Here is a 17,842-nt window from a genome sequence, read left to right on the forward strand (position 1 = left end):
TTATTTAAGCACTACATCTATAGTAAACGTTATAGAGAGAGTTTTATTAATTATTATAGCTATATATAGTAAGTATAAAGTATTTAGAAAATATACCTATATTAAGATTACTATATAGAGTTACTAACTGCGTTTTATTACTCTACTCTGCATTAACACTTTACTATAATATAGATTATTTCTTTTTCTACTCTAGTTTACGCTTTCTACTTATTTAGCTAGAGTAACTATTTAAAGAAAATCTAAAAGAACCTACCTATTTTACTATATAACTTTAGCTATTAAGAGTATTATAAAATTATAAACTATATAAAAGTAGCCTACTATTCTAGGTATAGTAAGCTAGTAGCTACTTATAAAGGTTTAATTAAAGGCTACTAAAACATACTAAAATACTCTAACTACTATAGCTCTTTTAAGGCTATTTACTTTAATTATCTAGTAGCTCTATTATAAGTTAATAGCTATATAGTATAGCTTATAAAAAGAATACTAATAACTATAAAGTAGTCTAGATAACGTATAATATTAGTAGCTACTATAGCTACTATAAATCTATTTATAAGCGCTTCTAAAGATATACTTATTAATATAACTATAAATAATATCTCTAGCCTCTAGATATAAAGTACTACTATAGTAGATACTAATAAAAGAGGCTATTCTAAAAGTACTACGCCTAAGTAGAAATTAATAAGTAAGTCTAAAGTGCTAAAATCTTTTAGACTATAATAATTAGTAGCGCTAATATAAGACTTTAGCCTTTAATAACTCTCTACTAAAAGTATTAGACTTAGAAACTCTAAGTATACTAACTCTTCTTCTATAGAATATATAAATACTAAAATAAGTACTAATTTATAATTATACTAAGATAACCTCTAAATAATAATAGTAATTATTTATAGAACTATAATAGCTAGCTATAAATCTACTAGTCTAACGTAGCTAAAAGCTTACTCTACTATATTACTACTTTTTAACTTACTTAGAACGCTAAAATTAATATTATTTATATTTAAAAACCTTTTACTATAACTAGTATCTAGACTTCTATCTATCTAGGCTACTATATACTCTTTTTAGTAATTAGCTAGAATAACTCTAAAACTTAGAAATATAACTACTTATAAGTTCTAATCTATATCTAAAAAGTCTTTAGCTTTAAAGCTAATATTATTTAGCTTTACTTTAGTAGAGACCTTTTATAAGTTAAAGTTAATAAGTACTTTATTCTAAATTTCTACTAATAACTTTTAGATAACTTAATATTATACTACTTAGTTTCTTTAATCTTTTCTTCTAATTATCTTATTAAAAAGAATTTAAACGCTTATTATAAACTCTTTAAGCTAGAGTCTATTACTATATATAGTAGATTAGAGGTTACCTACTAAGCTAGTTAGAATAACCTTTCTTTTATTAGAGAACCTAGAGAGTCTACTTATTACGCTAAGTATATTATTAACATTTTTTTTTTAAATATTCTCTTTACTAGAACTTTAGTATAAGCTACTTTATATTTAGAATTTAACTATAATACTCTAGTAACTATTTTACTTAGCTATAGCTAATAGGTATTAGAATAGTATTACTATTACGTCTTTAACTATAACTTACTCTAGTTTACTAGGCTAGTTAAACTAAATCTTATTAGTCTTAGGTCTATTAGCTATAACTTAATAGTATAATAAATTAAAAATAGTATAGTAAACATTACTAAAGCTATAAATAATACTATTAAAGTTACTAGTAAGCTAGTCTATAAATTAAGCTACTTAGTACTTTAGTAAATAGATAAGTGCTAAGTTTTATATAGAGTCTATATTAGAAATAAAGCCTCTAATAGTAAGCTACTCTTAGACGCTACTAGAGTATTTTTTACTAGAGTTAGAAAGGCTAAGAGAGAGTATTAGCAATACTATATTAATTTCTATATCTCTAACTAGAATCTTTATAAGCTAGTTAGGTAGTATAAGATAATATTTAACTAAATAGATACTTTACTAATTATTAATAGCTAAACTTTTACTATACTTTTAGAGAAAGCTAAGACTCTATAAAAGACTATACTAGACTACTTTTTAGTAGAAAATAACTTCTTTAAGCTCTTTTCTTTTATAGATAAGTTACTTAATAAGTATTTACTTTAGAATACTTATATTTTAATAAAAGAAGTTAAAAAGAGTATAATTAGCGTCTTTAGTATTTTCTCTAAGTCTAATAAGATTACTATTTAATTACTTAAAGTATACTAGTTATATATTAAGTACTTTATATATACTATTTACTAAAAGTATTTTACTAAAGCCTATTATAAAGATATATAGAGTAACGTAGAGGTAGCTATAATTCTAAAGATTAGAAAGAAAAATAAGTTCTTTCTCTACTTAATAAAACTTATTACTCTTACATTATATATAAGTAAAAGTCTTAACTAAATTATTATAAAGTAGATAGCCTATATTACTATAGTATATAATATTCTTAGCTTATAGTATAGAGGTGCGCTACCTAAGCGCTTAGCTATAAATTTAGTTACTTTTTTTATCTATAATATAGAAATAGCCTAGTTTAGGTATAAGTATATATTTATAGCTACTATAGATATTTAAGAAATATTTAATACGCTACTTAAGAATTAGTTTCTTTAATAACTTAAAGACTAAAGCTAGCCTTTAATTCTTAGAAAGCTTATTTAAAAGTTTTTATCTAATAAAACTATTTATATAAAGCTAGAAAACGCTACTACTCTAGTCTACTCTATACGCTATAGAATACTCTAAGAATTACTACTATTACTAGTTTTTTACACTTTCTACTTAGCTAAACTCTTAAACTAGAACTAATAATTATACTTTAAGTATACTAATAATATTTATATCTATAAAATAGTCTATTCTCTAGATAAAAGTACTATATTACTAGCTTCTAATTTAAAGTCTATTAATAAATAGAAAGTAGTAAATAAAATTACGTTTACTTTTAAGAAGACTAAGCTAATTTATTTAATAAAAAAATAGAGCCTACTTTCTCTTTATATCTAGCTTAATAACTAAGAAATTTACACTATTCTTTCTAAAGTAAATAGTAGCTAGACAGCTTTACGCTAGCTAGAGATATAGTTTAATAAAAAACTAACCTTTAAAACTTATATTACTAAATAAGTAGTAGTTACTTAAAAGATCTTTTACTACTTTTAAAGTCTTATAAATACTACTTATAGTTTACTTACTACGTCTCTTTATAAAGTAGTTATAACTTATATTATACTATTATTATTTTATAAAGCTAAAGCTTAGTATAAAAAGAGAATAAAGAATTTATAAATTATTAGAGCCTTTTAAAAGCTTATAGTTAGTACTTATATTAAGTAGTACTTAGCTATAATAGACTATACTATAATAACTACTATAAGAGCTATACTACTAGCGTAGTAAACTATACTAAATACTATTATACTAAGAGAGGCTACTATACTATTAGTAGTAGTAGCTCTAGAAGAGATTAAGCTCTAATAATTAGTACACTTACTAAGTATAAATAGTTTCTACCTACTAGTAAATAGAATTACACTACTTTCTATTTAATAAAGTAGAGGTACTAGAGGTTACTAATACTCTTAATCTAAAGTCTAATAGATAGCTTAGCTTCTACTTACTATCTCTAGACTAACTTTAACTAATATTTAATATTTCTTACTAAGCTTATAAAAAGACTTTACTCTTAGCTAGGCTAAAACTAAAGCTATAGCTACTTTTATAGTATAGTAAAAAGCTCTTAGTCTAATAATAGTAACTATCTTCTTAGATAGCTTTAAGTAATAAATTAAAAGTTAAAGAGCTATAATCTATAAGTACGCTATTTACTAAGACTAGACTAAATTAATAACTAGCTAGAGCTTATTATATTTTTTTTTTTATATATTTAATATAAAAGTAATAGAGGCCTATAGAAATTTTATATATATAGTTTATCTTACTCTACTTAGCTACTAAGAGATTATACTCTATATTAATAGTATTTTTATTATTTAGAGTATCTAAGAATAAGTACTAGTATTATTTTAATAGGCTTTCTTATAGATATATAGTATTATAAATACTTATAACGTATAAGTATAGTAGGTACTTAGATACACTAGTATTTCTAAAAATAAACTAGTAGACTAAATAGTAAATAATAAAGCTAAAAACTTATATTTACTAGTTAGTTAAGTAAATAACTTTACGTATTTAGATATTAAATTAATTAGTTAGAGCCTACTAGAATATACTTACTAAAACTAGTAAGATACTAAAAGAGGTAAACTATTTACTTAGTACTTATAATAGTAACTATTTTACGCTACTAAATAGCTACTAACTATACTAACTTTACTCTAGCGTATACTAGCTAAAGCTCTAATAATCTACTCTAAATATAGAAACTTTACTTAGTATTACTAAAGATTTAACTATAAAGATATAACTTTAGAGTATATATATAGTAAAGCTAAAACTTTTAAATATATTATCTTTTATAAAAGAATCTAGTTAAAGTTTTAATACTAGCCTCTATACTTTAATACCTTCTTTAGTATATAAAAAAAGAAGCTTAAGTATCTTAAAGAATTAATAGACTAGCCTAATAAATTTATATTCTTTATTAAAGTAATAAACTACTATAGTAGCGTAATTATACTATAAATTTATTTAAATTTACTAAGACTTACTAAATTTCTTAGTATTTTTTAGTAGAGTACTAGTAGCTTAAAAGCTACTATTACCTACTTTTATTTACTATTTTCTTATTATTTTATATTTACGTTTACTATTTTTCTATTTATTCTTATCTAATATAGTAGTAAGCTACTTTAATACTACTAAAAAGTAGTATTACTACTAAATATAATAAGTATAAAAAGTACTTAGAAGCTTTTCTCTTCTTTTTAATATATATATAATTTACTTTAAAATAGGCCTATAAAGTAGTGTATAACTACTATAACTTTTTAGTAGTACTTACTAGAATACTCTCTAGAAGGTTATATATAGGCGTAAAACTAATATTAATTAATTAATTAATGCTGCTAAGTCGGGAGGGTCTACTGTTGTGGACCGCCGGCTCTACGAGAACTCCTCTCACCTATTACGCCCCGTGGTGATTGTTTATGTGAGGGGTTTTTAACATTTTTCTCATCAAATGCCAACAGCTGTCAGCACACAATTTTAACCGGCTGGCTGATGCAGGTCACGAATCCTCTTCCGCCTGTTGGGCAGTCAGCATCGTCGCGGGATGGGACGGGACGGCGGGACCTTAATTGGCTCACCAGCCGACGCCCCGAGCCTCGCTTGCACGCTTGCCAAGTCTACGATGTCGAGGCATCCAACGAACGACAAGGGCTGTGTTCTGACCCTGGAGCACATGACAAGTATTGGTTGGCCGAAGCATGCCAAGGTGGCGTGGAACCACTGCTTCAAGGTCTGCTACAAACGTGAAGGGAAGAAACATGTACAGCGCGATACAGCACGCAAGAGGTGTATTTACATCACTGCAGCTTTGTGGAACCGCCTTTGCGAACTGATCTTTCCAACTCTTGGGGCCATCACACCGACATTGCAGCCTTTTCAGCTTTCGCTTACACCCGATGGAGTGACGAAGCCCAAGAGATGACAGCCACACGGGCACGGTTCATACCCAGTTCTGTGGCTCTTAGCATGCATAGCTGTCACGTTTATTCGCAACGTGCGCCTCGAAGGATTTCAGGAAGCCAGACCAATCCATGCGTCCCAACACGATCGTATCCAGACTCGTGTATTGTTGGGTTAGTATAGTCAGCATCAAGACTTATGGTTGGATGGTTGGCCAGCAGCAAGCAACTGACTTCAAGTATGCTGCGGCTTACTATATCTTGGAGCGCATGCTGATACCATTATGTCTGTTTTGTGTAGAGGTCTCATGCCCATCATCACAACCTCGAGCCTGATCCTCGTGCATAGATGACGAAAGGGAATTAGTGATACCGCACAAGTGCATGAATAGTATAGTCCTTACGACATCTTGGCACGAGATTGAAGACTGCGTAAAAGCTGGAAGCGGAGAGCGGAGTAGATGCTGGGGTTCCCTGCTACTGATGGCAGATGATGAAACGCCATGCTCGCGTGAGCTATTCCGAAGAGATCCCCAGCCGATAGGATGAACGGGGCGTTCCAGCGGCCCTCCCGAGATCCTGGGGTACCCAATAGGTTCAGATGGGCGAACGGCGGGAATAAAGAGTGCCACCTTGCGCACGTTGCCAACTGATGTCGTTTCTCCCTCCTTTCGGGTTCGCACTGCATCTACGCAATATCGGCATCTGCAATGGCACCAAGCGAGCAGCAGGAATGGCCAAATCGCGCGCCCGTCTTCCTAATTCCCTCGACTATCTTGTGCATATTGAGTACTGCGGTACTCGTATGGCGACTTGTGTATAGTATCAGGGCTAAGCGGAAGCTTGTACTACACGATTACCTTCTCATAATTGCAGCAGTTCGTCAAACCAGTAGCTTTATCAAGAAGGCAAGATTATGCTGACTAGTCTGGGCCCAGATGCTAAACGTCGCAGCGTCGGGAATCCGCTTTAAAACATGTCAGCATGGTCTGGGTCGTCATAGTCGGGATCCTAGCATCATGATGCCCTACGACATGCTGAACTACATGTACTACCTCTGGATCACGCAGATCCTAAACCTTATCGCAGTCGCAACGCTAAAGTACTCGATTTGTGGCTACCTTCTAGCCCTTAAATTCTCACGAGTGTACCTCGCGGTGGTGTGGGCTTCGATCCTGATGGTCACTACGTTCAATCTGATTTTGCCTATCATGGGCTGCTTTTGCAGTACACCGTTCGAGGCAAATTGGAACAAAACCGTGAAAGGGAAGTGCTTCATTAAGACCAGCTCGCCTCTCACGTACAGTCAGGTCAGTCCTCTCTATGTTTGCTTTGTTGGCGTAACCAGCTGAGGACAAAACAGGGAGTTGCCAACTGTGTCACTGACGTGATATACGTCGTCGCACCCATCATATACTTGTCCACCATCCAGTTACCAAGGCGTACGCAATGGGGTCTGCGTATCGTGTTCTGTCTTGGCCTTATGTAAGTGCTCTCCGGGATTTACATTGACATCAACTGAGCCAGCCATCAGTGCAACCGCTTGTTCAGTTGCAAAGACCATTGAGCTTTCCGCGTTGATGAAGACAGCCGATCCAACATGGGACGGTGTCAACCTCGCCATCTGGTCCGCATCAGAACTCTCGGTCGGTATACTTGTCGCGTCTCTACCCGCACTCCGAAAGCAATTCGACAGCTTCTTCCGCCGCATTCTCTCGTCGACCTTTCTGGGAATGGGATCCAAGACGGGGTCTGGTAGCAACGGAATACCACTGTATAACGTCGGACCACCCCTTACCGTCGGCAGCCGACCAACGCGAGGTCTCTCGCGATTCCAAAAAGACGACCTCAATGATGGAGATAGTGAGAAGTGCATACTGGGCGATTCAGAGCTGCCTGGAAAGCGCGAAATAACGAGAACGATCGTACATGAGATACGTAGTGAGAACAGGAGCAGCGTGCAGGTCCCAGATCGGGTGCACAACATGTACAGCCAGCTTCAGTGAGCCTCCTAGGCTTAGCTGTCTCTTCGTAGCGTTTCAAGAGTATCCATTGTTGAGTAATCGGAAAACTGGCGCTAATGCGCGCGGGTTCCGTGGCAGTATGGCAATACTTTGAGTAACCTCGCGAAGGAGTAAGTTCATGGCCGAAATTCGAAGGACAGGTCCAGGTGGATGTTACGCTGCGGTGTGGACGATCTTCACGTCGCGCAGTGCAGCACACGATTGAAGGAGATGTCGATATCCATGACGTCATCCACGGCGACCTCGGGGTCCCGACCGTCGTGTTCTTGCCCACATCGGATAGCGAGGAGGTGCGAGGAGAGCGCTTAAACATACCCTTGTGTGTGTTAAGATATGCACGTAACGACATAAGTGGTAACGCAGCCTTGTTCCGAACAGCATTGGTATACCGAGAAACCGAGAGGCCGTTAGCTCGTGCCGCGGACGCCGAGGAGGCAACCAGCGATTTCTTTTGGCGAACATTAGATAAAGCAACTCGATATCGCATACAGAGACAGAACAATACCTTCAATACATTCACATCAACTCAGAGTACTCCAGCCATATTCCACGATTTACCATGACTTCTCCCGTTCTCGTTTTCGGTCCGACTGGAGCAGTAGGCAGCGCCGCTGCCAATGAAGCACACAAGCGTGGTGCCAAGGTGTACCTCGCCATGCGCGACACGAAGAAGCCATTGAAAGGCATCCAGGAAGAGGGAAACAGTGACAGCTTTGTCCGCGTCCAAGCTGATCTGGCCAAGCCCGAGACCATCAAAACCGCGGTCAAGACCTCTGGTGCCAAGACAGCCTTCGTATACGTCGTACATGAGGTCGAAGACGGCATGCGAAGCAGTTTCGAAGCGCTCAAGGAGGCCGGTGTAACCTACATTGTCCTCTTGTCTTCTTTCAAGGTCGAAGATCCTCTGGACTCAGAAGCCAACAAGACGGATATGATTGGCGCTCTCCACTCCGCAGCTGAAAGCGCATTGCGAGAGACTGGCGTCTCATACACCGCCGTCCGACCCGCATACTTTAGTAGCAACGTTTTCTGGTACACCGCAGACATCAAGCAGGGCGAGGTCGAGATCCTCTACCCCAACGTGCGGTTCGATTACCTCGCTCCCTCAAATATCGGCACTGTGTGCGGCACACTTCTCGCAGAGCCACGATTCCAGAAAGAAGCGGGGCAGTCGATCTATCTGTGTGGCCCTGAACTTCTGACCCAGCGTGAGGGTATGGCTGTGATTGGCAAAGCATTGGGGAAAGAGATCAAAGTCAAGGAGATTGACGAGGAGAGGTGGTTCAAGAAGCTGGCGCACATGCCTAAACCTATACTCGACACACTGGCGCGGGGAATGCGGGAGAGTAACGCCGGGAAGGATGATTATGGCAAAATCTACAAGGACGCCGTGGAGAACGTGAAAAAGTACACGGAGCGGGAGCCGACGAAGCTGGAGGACTGGGTCAAACAGAACAAGGCCGCATTCGCGTAGACTGAAGCTTACCGTTAGTCGAGATAGTAACGAGACCCGAGCATTCACAGCTGCGTCCTCTTCTGTATTGCGTGAGACCCTTGAACGAGACCAAAAGCAAAGTGATCCGCGCGAAGTGGATACTGTCAGATAAAGTTGAACACGTCAGTCCAGATATGGACATAGCGCCCGCACGCGCGTGATCCCTGCATGACGAAGACAGGTGCCGATCACCTGAAACCCAGCAAGTTTCCGTCATCACGACCACGACCCAAACCCCACAATCTCCCTTTATTCTTCAAACCACGCACGACTGCCACCGGCGATAACGAAACATTACTACTACGACCCCGAAACCCAGGACACCGGCGCAGTCATGGCCGCGAGCATCGAAGCATCGCCGCCAGCGCCTCCAGTGCCGTCGAAACACGCCCCAAACGAGGCGCACACCCCGAACTGTCCGTCCTGTGGCAGTAGCATAGATATGGCCGAGTTGCAAGACGCGAGACAGAGGATAGAGGAGCTCGAGGCGCAAATGGAGCGCCTGAAGGAGAAGGCTACAGCAGCTGGTACGCCCCCATTATGCGTCCGACGTCATATCACACCGGAGCCCACACATACTAACATCGCCTAGTCGACAGATGCGCCGACTACGAAGACCAAATCCGCAGCCTCCAAGCGACGCAGAACGCCCCTAAACTGCCCCGGACCCAAACCTCACAATCCGACATACCCAACCCGTCCTCACGCCCCTCCGTCGACGCCGATCCCCCACGTCCCACAACCGCAAACTCCACAAAGGCCTCCCGCTTCTCCTTCATCACAAGCCGCTTCCCGTCGCCGGCGAATACAGGGGGCATGCCTCCGCCTCCACCACCGAAAGACCCGTCCCACGCACCACCGGTCGACTACACCCTACTCAACGAGCTCGAGCGCGAGCGTGCCCTACGTGCCAAGGCGGAAGCACGTGTTCAGACTGTAGATTCCGAGATTGAAGAACTGAGCGTACAATTGTTTAGTCAGGCCAACGAGATGGTCGCGGAAGAGCGACGGGCGCGAGCTAAGCTGGAAGAAAGAGTCGAGACCTTAGAACGCAGGGACAGGGAGAAGATGGGCAGGCTGGATCGCTTGGAGAAGGCCGTGACAAGAGTGGAGAGAGTCAAGGCATTACTGGGTGAGAAGGAAGATCTGAAGAGAGAGTCGGTTAGCAGCGGGTTGCTGTCACCGCCGGCCAGGAGGTGATGAGATGTGTGGTGTTGTTTCTTGTTGCTGTTCTTCCGTGTCATTTGTTACGATACCCATTTAGTTTTGATCTACTGCATCTTAGCATAGCGTTTGGCGTGGTTGGCTTTACAGTGGGCGCATTCTTCGGCGTTGGCGGTCGGTGGTCGGTATCGGTGTCTAGAGGGGTGGATTTTCCTGTAGGAAAAGCGGAAGACATAGCCTGCATTAACTATACAATACTGTACTTTGCATTGGCCATACGACATTATACTCTGTAGGCTCTGTGTGATGAGATTAAAGCGTTTCTTAATTCGTGGCTGCCCGGGCAGAATACGACACCGTCATAAGCATTACATCACAACAGCATGAAGTAGCAAACCGACTCATCAAAGCTCCGCAAGGCATCGACTCCACTCCTCGTAACAATAGACCCGGTTGTGTAAATGTTTAGATAGCGTCCTGGCCATTGACCATCAGCGATGCTACTGATATCCCACAGAGAGCACACTCCCTACTCCCAGCGCAAAGGAAAGCCAGGCAACACTTTGAGCTAGCCAAAGCCGCTTACTCATCTTGTTGCTCTTCCAGCTCAAGCGGTTTCCCACACGACCAAACACACACCCGCAATTTCGAATATGCGCGCCGACGCCCCTGCCATATTCTCTCATCTCGTAGCGCCCTTTCCACTACCCGGCCAAAAGCTCCGTAAGACTCATAGCACTGCCACCGCACCCATAGCATCCATGGTTTCTCAAAACAGTGTCCGTGCACCTCTGCCCTATGATTCCCAGAGCTTCACTGCGCATCCATGGCTCAGGGGAAGGCATTGTTACTTCTCGTCTGGTCATGGTAACCTGGTCCTTGGGTCGTGTCATGTGCCTTTCAGTACTCAGTATATGGGTGAATGGCTTCTGGAATTTCGCATATGCGTCTGTGTGACGGATGATGGGGAGTTGATGTGGCGTGCATCGTCTTGATTTTCGAGCGCTGAATGAAGCTTTGGCCATACTGAGAGCGCGCTTTGAATGAATTGAACGTGATACGTGACTTTGTCGCGTTGTAATCGCTGAATAATGGTGTCGATTCGCCTCGAGTCCCGCGAAAGAGCAAGACTCAGTCGCTTAGATCCAGTGGCCGCTTTCGCACAAAGACATTTCAGTCGTTCCTGTGACCAATATGTGTGGAAACATAGGCATCCATACTGGTGTCGGGAGAGTTGGCCGCGAAAGATGACTCTGTAGTGACAATACCCTCACCTCTTCCAAGGTTACGTCTGATTTTGCTATCGGTGACCGTCCTCCCATAATCATAGCAGCGACTCAGCTGCTAGTGTTCATGTTCGTGACATGGTTCTGGTGCTCATATGTTGGTCGCTCCATAGTATCTCTTTCTTCCCATTAATAATATCTTGCTGAAGACTCACAACCGTTGTGGAGTCCTGCTGCGCCTTCGTTCTTATAAAACGCAGCGCATTCCTCTCTTCCCTTCTCTTTCTTTTCTTTAGCAGATATCCGACTCTTGACTCTACACATACCAAGTTAGATATCAAGATTGTCTTCGAACTTACCTTCAAGACATACAACACCATCACCACCTCTGCTACCAACACACTACTACTACCACTACTACTACCACCATCACCAACACAAAAGTAAAGTCAAGTACTTTACCTTCCACCTTCAAGTGAGCTACAACTAGGAACTCATAAACCCAAAACAATCCTAACAGCAATTCAGCATGCCCGGCTACTGGGACAAGAACAAGTGCGCAAGCGCCGAGGACAGGGCGGCTGCCATAGCAGACATGGAGAGGGCCAATCAGAAGGCCGAAGCCCAATTCCAGTCCCGCCAAGCCCCCTCCAGCCATGGCCTTGTTGGGTTTCACCGAAACGGGAACGGCGATATGGTCAAGGTCATCGTCAACAACATGGCGTGGACGGAAGAGTTAGTTCCTGCCGAGAAGCAGGATTTGGCGTTTGGCCACGTTTGGCTGCCCGTTTGGCCGAAAGGGAACGCAGGGCCCTACAACCACTGGTCTGAATATGGCCAGAATCAGTCCGAGTTCATCCCGGTCATGGATGCGGATATTGGCTTCAACGAGGTCAATATAGGATTGACTGAAGGGATGAGATTCCTCCAGCTTAGGGAGGTCATACTTTCGGAGAATTCCTTCGGAAGGTTTTTCGAAGGCGTTGCGTCGTCTTCTCTCGATCCGGCTCGAGAGTACTTCACGATGGCCCTGGATGGTAGTGTCCAGGCACATCCTGCCCCTGCTCCCGCCCCTCAAGAGCAGCCCGGCAACCCCGCTGGAGACTTCGTTGGTCTGAGCGGCGACCAACTCGCGGAGATCCCGTTATATGAGGACGACATGGGAGTCGAGCCCTCCTCTCTTCCGTCGTCTGGTCCTAGTTTTGGACCCGACTTTTTTTCTGGCAGCGACAAGTCTGCCCCTTCGTCGGAACCCCCGACTAACAGCCCGTTTGCCGACGACATGGCTCCTGGATGGTACTAGCCGCAGCCTACCGCTGCGTTTGACGCCGACATTGCTGCTAACGGTCTCGACCCAATGCTGTTCGATCCGTATGCCGGCTTCGTGCCCGCGAAGCTATGAGTTCCGGCTTGAGTTTTGACAGCGAGGACCTCCTGGCGTATGTTTGGCGTTTGGGAGGGTTTTCCTTTTTTTGGTGGCTACTTTGGGTTTCTTTCTTACTGTTCGTATGTTAATTCTGGAAATACAAACACATCATCGCCAACTGTAGTCAGCTTGCTTCACATGTGATGTTTGATATGTATACTTATTCTTTGGAGTTCAACTACCTGTAGCAGACTACTAGTATCTCCAAAGACACAACAGCCGATCATAGAAGCTCGTAGATATGAACGTCCGTTGACCCTGACTATTGAGTTCTGGCTGAGAATCACTTCCGTAGTTCATGCTCTCATGTTCCTCGAACTTGGCCAGTACCTCGATCTGCCAATCTTTGGAAGCGCTCTTGGTGAGCCTAACGATCCTAGTGCCAGCATGCATACAGCTAACAAGCAGTAGGATGGCCTCCGGCGGCGGCTCCGATCTCCATTTCTTTACGCCGTGGTGCGCTGGTAGCTTGGGATTTCGGTCCAGCAGCTTCAACCGCCATACACCACCACCGAGATTGGCTTCCGCAAGAACCTGACGACGGCCTGAGATGGGTACGTGGAGGAGCCGGATATGATCATCGTAGCTGCCAGTGATGATCAGACCACCTTGGCTGTCCAGATGTACTGGGAGAATAGCAGTGACACCAGCACCGTGTATCTTTCCATCCATCCAGGGCACGCTTCCTCCAGATCCGTCCGACAACTCCGCAAAACGAAGCGCGCTGTCATCTCCACCCGACAGCAGTCCTGAGCCATCCGGTAAGAACGCAAGGGTCCAGGCTTCCAAATCATGCGATGCGACTTCCATCTTCGTAGGCGCATCGGACTCGTCTTCCGTATCTATTACACCGAGACACACCTGCCCGTTCGACAGCGTCATACCGACCATGAAGGACTCCGGGTGCCAAGTGAACGCAGTGATGAGTACATCTTCTGGGAAGTATTGGATAGTCTTGATGTGAGCGATCTTGGGGTCGCGCTGCCACGACTGGAGCTCGTAGATGGCGAATGCACCTGTTGAAGTTGCAACGCCAAAGTTGGAGCTGGTGACATGCGTCAAGAAATGTATGTCCAGAATAGCTGATGGCGTGGACAGCGTCTGAACGATGTGGCTGTCTAGGGTTAGTACTACGCCTAGACGAGCGCAACAAATACAGATGGTCCGCAAATAATCCTGCTTACACAATATCGCCATCAACGCGAACCAATATCAAACTGCCATTGCGCTGCTGATTTTTGGCGCTCACTTTGCCATCGTGTGGAGCGCTCCCCGCGGATTCTTTCTCGTCGGACTTTTCGAGGTTGTACGTGCCGATTATCGCATACTGCGGATTGAGCGGGAAGAACTCGATACAGCTAGGAGGCAGATCGAGCTTGAAAGACGTGAGAGATTGTATGGAAGTCATGTTGCGGGGATGGTGTACTTTTCTGACAGCCTCTCATTTCGGTTAGTGGGCTAAGTGACTAAGCAGGACGAGAGTGACGCAACCCGTCTCGAGCTCTCCTTCCTCGAACTGCGCTCCGCTGCACTTTGTGCGCATCGCGATTACCACGGATGTAGACGATGATAGCGGGAGCTCGTCGAATAACCCTTGACGTTCGTGATAGCGCCTGCGCCGTCGAATTGATGCCTTGCTAATCCCTGATATCGCGACATCGCTGCCTAGACTAGTCCCAAAGCGAACAACACCTGACCACGCGACTTCCATGACGGAGTTCTATTAAAGTAGTTGCGTACACGCGTTTGAACGTGTTGTTTCAATCTCATCTGTGTTGCGATCCATCTCGACATCTCTCAGATTTACTCAACCCGCAATTGACTTCACAGCCATTCGCCATGACCGACATTAGCGCCTCAGCAGAGACCTTTGCGTCTGGACGTTACTCCAAACGCAAGAGGACTCAGGTCACATACCACCTCGATGAATTGGACGTCTCGGACTCAGAGTCGGACTTCGACACGCCACAGGCAAAGGTTCGATGCACCTCTGCGTGAACTGCAAACACGGAGACTGACGAATCGACTCCAGAAGCGTGCAGTCGCGACAAGTTCCCGCCCACTTCCCAAGCGCAAGATCTTCCCTTTCCTGAAACTCCCTGCCGAGATCAGAAACATCATCTACGAGTACACGCTCACCGACCCCTCTGGCATCAACCTCGTCGGCGTGTTCAAGCACAAGCGCCGCAACGTAGAGCGCATATCCGCCAAGCTGCAAGCTGAGCTATCCGAAGGGTCCAGCTGGTCTGATGCCCAGCGCATGAACAACGGTATCCGGAGGGCTCAAGAAGAATCAGCGCCTCTCGTCACGTCGCTTCTCGCCGTGAGCAAGCAGATCCACCAGGAAGGCGTCGATATCCTATATGGCAAGAACGAATTCATCTTCACTGATAGCTTCGCGTTGTACAACTTCATGATTAACCTCGGTCCCAACCGCTCCAAAAGCCTCAGAACGCTTCGTATTCTAGGCTGGCTCCATGGTCGCGCCATGAAAGCGTACAATCACTCTTGCTTCGCTGCCCTCGTCTGGGCGACCAACATCACCGCCTTTCATATCGACTCCCAGATCGGCTGGCACCGCGCATCCAAGTACGGAGCGGAACAACTTTATCGGGATGCATTTCCCTGGATGGAAGCCGTTGGTATGGCACGAGGCAAAGTCGACGCTGTTGTCGACATCATCAAGCTCGGCCAAGACCATTTCGACGGCCGTCATAGCTATCACCTTTATTCGTCTCACCCGACGAAGTCAAACGATGACATGTACGAGGAGTTCAGGGCAGCGTTGAGGAAGTCGCTGGGAGCACAGCGACAAAGAGCCATGGCGCCGACTAGTCAGGTGAAGAGAGTCAAGGTTGTGAAGAGAGTGGTGGACGATGAGGAGTGAGTATGAACGGATATGCTGGTCGCGGAGCAAACCTGACGAACTCACAAGACGTACGAGCGAAGTCGAGGAAGCGGAAGTGGATGCAACACAAGGCTTCATAGGATCGGTTCGGAGTTGGTGGTCGAATACGTGTATGATTTCACGCGCCTGTACATGAAGCTGTCAGTCCTCATTACTGCGACACGACGAACCCGGCATGAGTGACGACAGAGAAATAGAACACTTCGCATTTACTACATTCAATCATTCATTCAAAATGGTACACGAGATAATCAGAGTACTTGATACTACACGCATTCAGAAATATTTACTACTTCTTACAACACAACCACAGTCTATTAGTATATATGTATGCAAATCCACAGTACATTGGGTATTAAGCCGTCCATCCATCTCCCAACAAACAGACAGACAAGACACGTACAGAGACCAACCAACCATCATGAAACATGAGCTTCGTAAAGCATGACATGACATGACATGCCGACATTATATCCACCTCCCTCACTTAAGCACCAACCTCTCTAACATAACCCTCAGCGCATCCGCCCCTTCCTTGCCATCGACCCCTAATTCCCTCTCCACACCACGAACATGCTCTTCAGTTTTGCCCCTCAGCTCCTCAATAACACCCTTACTATATTCAAAGCTGCCCTTGCTCTCCATGTATCTAAGCGCATACCGCTTAACCTCCTCATCGGTAGTCTTCTGTTTGAGGATGTTGATGAGGATCTGGTTGCTTGGATCGGCGCGGATGGCGTGGATGACGGGGAAGCTGAATTTGCCTTCTGTGAGGTCTTCGCAGAGACCTTTGAGAGTCGTGTAGCCGGATGTGGGGGAGAGGTTGAGGTGGTCGTCTAGGATTTGGAAGAGGAGGCCTATTGTGGAGACGAGGGGGGTGCAGTCACTAGGCGTTGTTAGCTGGGGTGAAATCTTGGGGTGGAGACGTCAGGCACGTACATATCTGTATGCGACTCGGCTTGCATGAGCTTGATTGCTAGTCTGAATAGACCCCCGGTTTTGTTTCCTACCATCTCCAGGTAGTCTGCTTCGCTCGGACATGTCAGGGTGTCCCTCCAGTATAGGTCCATGCCCTGTCCGCGGTGCAGGTTCAACAGCTCTTCTGTGAAGATCTCGATGAGCTTAGGGTTGTTCATGGAGAGAAGCAGGGATAGCGCGCGGAAGTAGACGTAGTTGGCCGAGTTGATCGTTTGCGGGATACCGAAGATGGAGTGTGCGACTGGAATGCCACGGCGGAGGATGGACGAGTCTTCTACATCGTCGACGCTGGAGGGTGTTAGGCAAAGGAGGGGAATGTGGGGTGGGTGTGCTTACAGTAAACTCGCGGTATGCAGCATGCCCACCACTTTTGTGATAATCTCGAGTCTCTCTGGCGGCACTTTCAACCACAGGTTGAAGGCTGCGATGCACTGACTCCGTATGTCCTTGCCGGGGTGTCCATACAGGTAGTCGTAGGGTCCGAGTAATATGCGCTCCTTGCCCTCTGTCCACGCCACCCCATTTCCGTATATGAGCTCCTCGCCAATATCTTTTGCATGTTCCGCGGGTGGTGACAACGGCGTCGGGTAATTTGTGCTGGCCTCGAGGTTGGCGCCGGCTTGCGCGTTGTCCATGGGCGAGTCCATGTCGGTGTGCTCGGTGCGGGGCGGCGAGTTCAACTGCGCGGCCATGGTCTGCGGCCGAGGTTGTTGCATAGACACGTTTGGGGCAGGCGCGTTGGAAGGATCCGCCGGATGGCTCGTCTTGCTTTTCTTGCTCTGGCCGAGCCAATCAATCTCGCTCAGCGGACGCAGCACACTCGTTCTGGAAGGTTGCTTGGCAATGCTCGCGTTCAAGTTGAGGATGCCCGTGGAGCTGGTGCGGGGCGGGATGGCGTTGGGCGAGGCGAAGGGGTGGTTTGGGGAAGTGGCCGGCATGATGTCGAGAAGCGCGGAGGTGCCGGACGGTGTTTATACAAGGCGCACACC

General features: G+C 44.2%; 7 protein-coding genes across 7 annotated transcripts; 5 read left to right on the forward strand and 2 right to left on the reverse strand.

Moving 5' to 3' along the window:
• Nucleotides 1-6,654: 6,654 nt before the first annotated feature.
• Nucleotides 6,655-7,638, forward strand: J4E85_003425 (uncharacterized protein; the record flags this gene model as incomplete). The annotated part of the gene is made up of 3 exons (XM_051467693.1): nucleotides 6,655-6,942; nucleotides 6,996-7,117; nucleotides 7,167-7,638. 3 exons carry the CDS (start codon nucleotides 6,655-6,657, stop codon nucleotides 7,636-7,638), a joined length of 882 nt encoding a protein of 293 aa, XP_051328852.1.
• Nucleotides 7,639-8,215: 577 nt separating this feature from the next.
• On the forward strand, nucleotides 8,216-9,130 carry J4E85_003426 (uncharacterized protein; the record flags this gene model as incomplete). Its single annotated transcript, XM_051467694.1, has 1 exon — nucleotides 8,216-9,130. One exon carries the CDS (start codon nucleotides 8,216-8,218, stop codon nucleotides 9,128-9,130), a length of 915 nt encoding a protein of 304 aa, XP_051328853.1.
• A 355-nt stretch (nucleotides 9,131-9,485) lies between these two features.
• On the forward strand, nucleotides 9,486-10,351 carry J4E85_003427 (putative secondary metabolism biosynthetic enzyme; the record flags this gene model as incomplete). The annotated part of the gene is made up of 2 exons (XM_051467695.1): nucleotides 9,486-9,678; nucleotides 9,744-10,351. The coding sequence occupies 2 exons, from the start codon at nucleotides 9,486-9,488 to the stop codon at nucleotides 10,349-10,351; spliced, it is 801 nt and encodes a 266-aa protein (XP_051328854.1).
• Nucleotides 10,352-12,070: 1,719 nt separating this feature from the next.
• Nucleotides 12,071-12,844, forward strand: J4E85_003428 (uncharacterized protein; the record flags this gene model as incomplete). The annotated part of the gene is made up of 1 exon (XM_051467696.1): nucleotides 12,071-12,844. The coding sequence occupies one exon, from the start codon at nucleotides 12,071-12,073 to the stop codon at nucleotides 12,842-12,844; it is 774 nt and encodes a 257-aa protein (XP_051328855.1).
• Nucleotides 12,845-13,162: 318 nt separating this feature from the next.
• On the reverse strand, nucleotides 13,163-14,375 carry J4E85_003429 (uncharacterized protein; the record flags this gene model as incomplete). The annotated part of the gene is made up of 2 exons (XM_051467697.1): nucleotides 13,163-14,081; nucleotides 14,152-14,375. The coding sequence occupies 2 exons, from the start codon at nucleotides 14,373-14,375 to the stop codon at nucleotides 13,163-13,165; spliced, it is 1,143 nt and encodes a 380-aa protein (XP_051328856.1).
• A 431-nt stretch (nucleotides 14,376-14,806) lies between these two features.
• On the forward strand, nucleotides 14,807-15,854 carry J4E85_003430 (uncharacterized protein; the record flags this gene model as incomplete). Its single annotated transcript, XM_051467698.1, has 2 exons — nucleotides 14,807-14,944; nucleotides 15,000-15,854. The coding sequence occupies 2 exons, from the start codon at nucleotides 14,807-14,809 to the stop codon at nucleotides 15,852-15,854; spliced, it is 993 nt and encodes a 330-aa protein (XP_051328857.1).
• Nucleotides 15,855-16,358: 504 nt separating this feature from the next.
• J4E85_003431 (uncharacterized protein) lies at nucleotides 16,359-17,791 on the reverse strand (the record flags this gene model as incomplete). The annotated part of the gene is made up of 3 exons (XM_051467699.1): nucleotides 16,359-16,761; nucleotides 16,815-17,141; nucleotides 17,190-17,791. 3 exons carry the CDS (start codon nucleotides 17,789-17,791, stop codon nucleotides 16,359-16,361), a joined length of 1,332 nt encoding a protein of 443 aa, XP_051328858.1.
• Between the last annotated feature and the right edge of the window lie 51 nt (nucleotides 17,792-17,842).

This window comes from Alternaria conjuncta, assembly GCF_024043145.1.
Source record: "Alternaria conjuncta strain BMP 0040 chromosome Unknown scaffold_4, whole genome shotgun sequence".
Classification (NCBI taxonomy): domain Eukaryota; kingdom Fungi; phylum Ascomycota; class Dothideomycetes; order Pleosporales; family Pleosporaceae; genus Alternaria; species Alternaria conjuncta.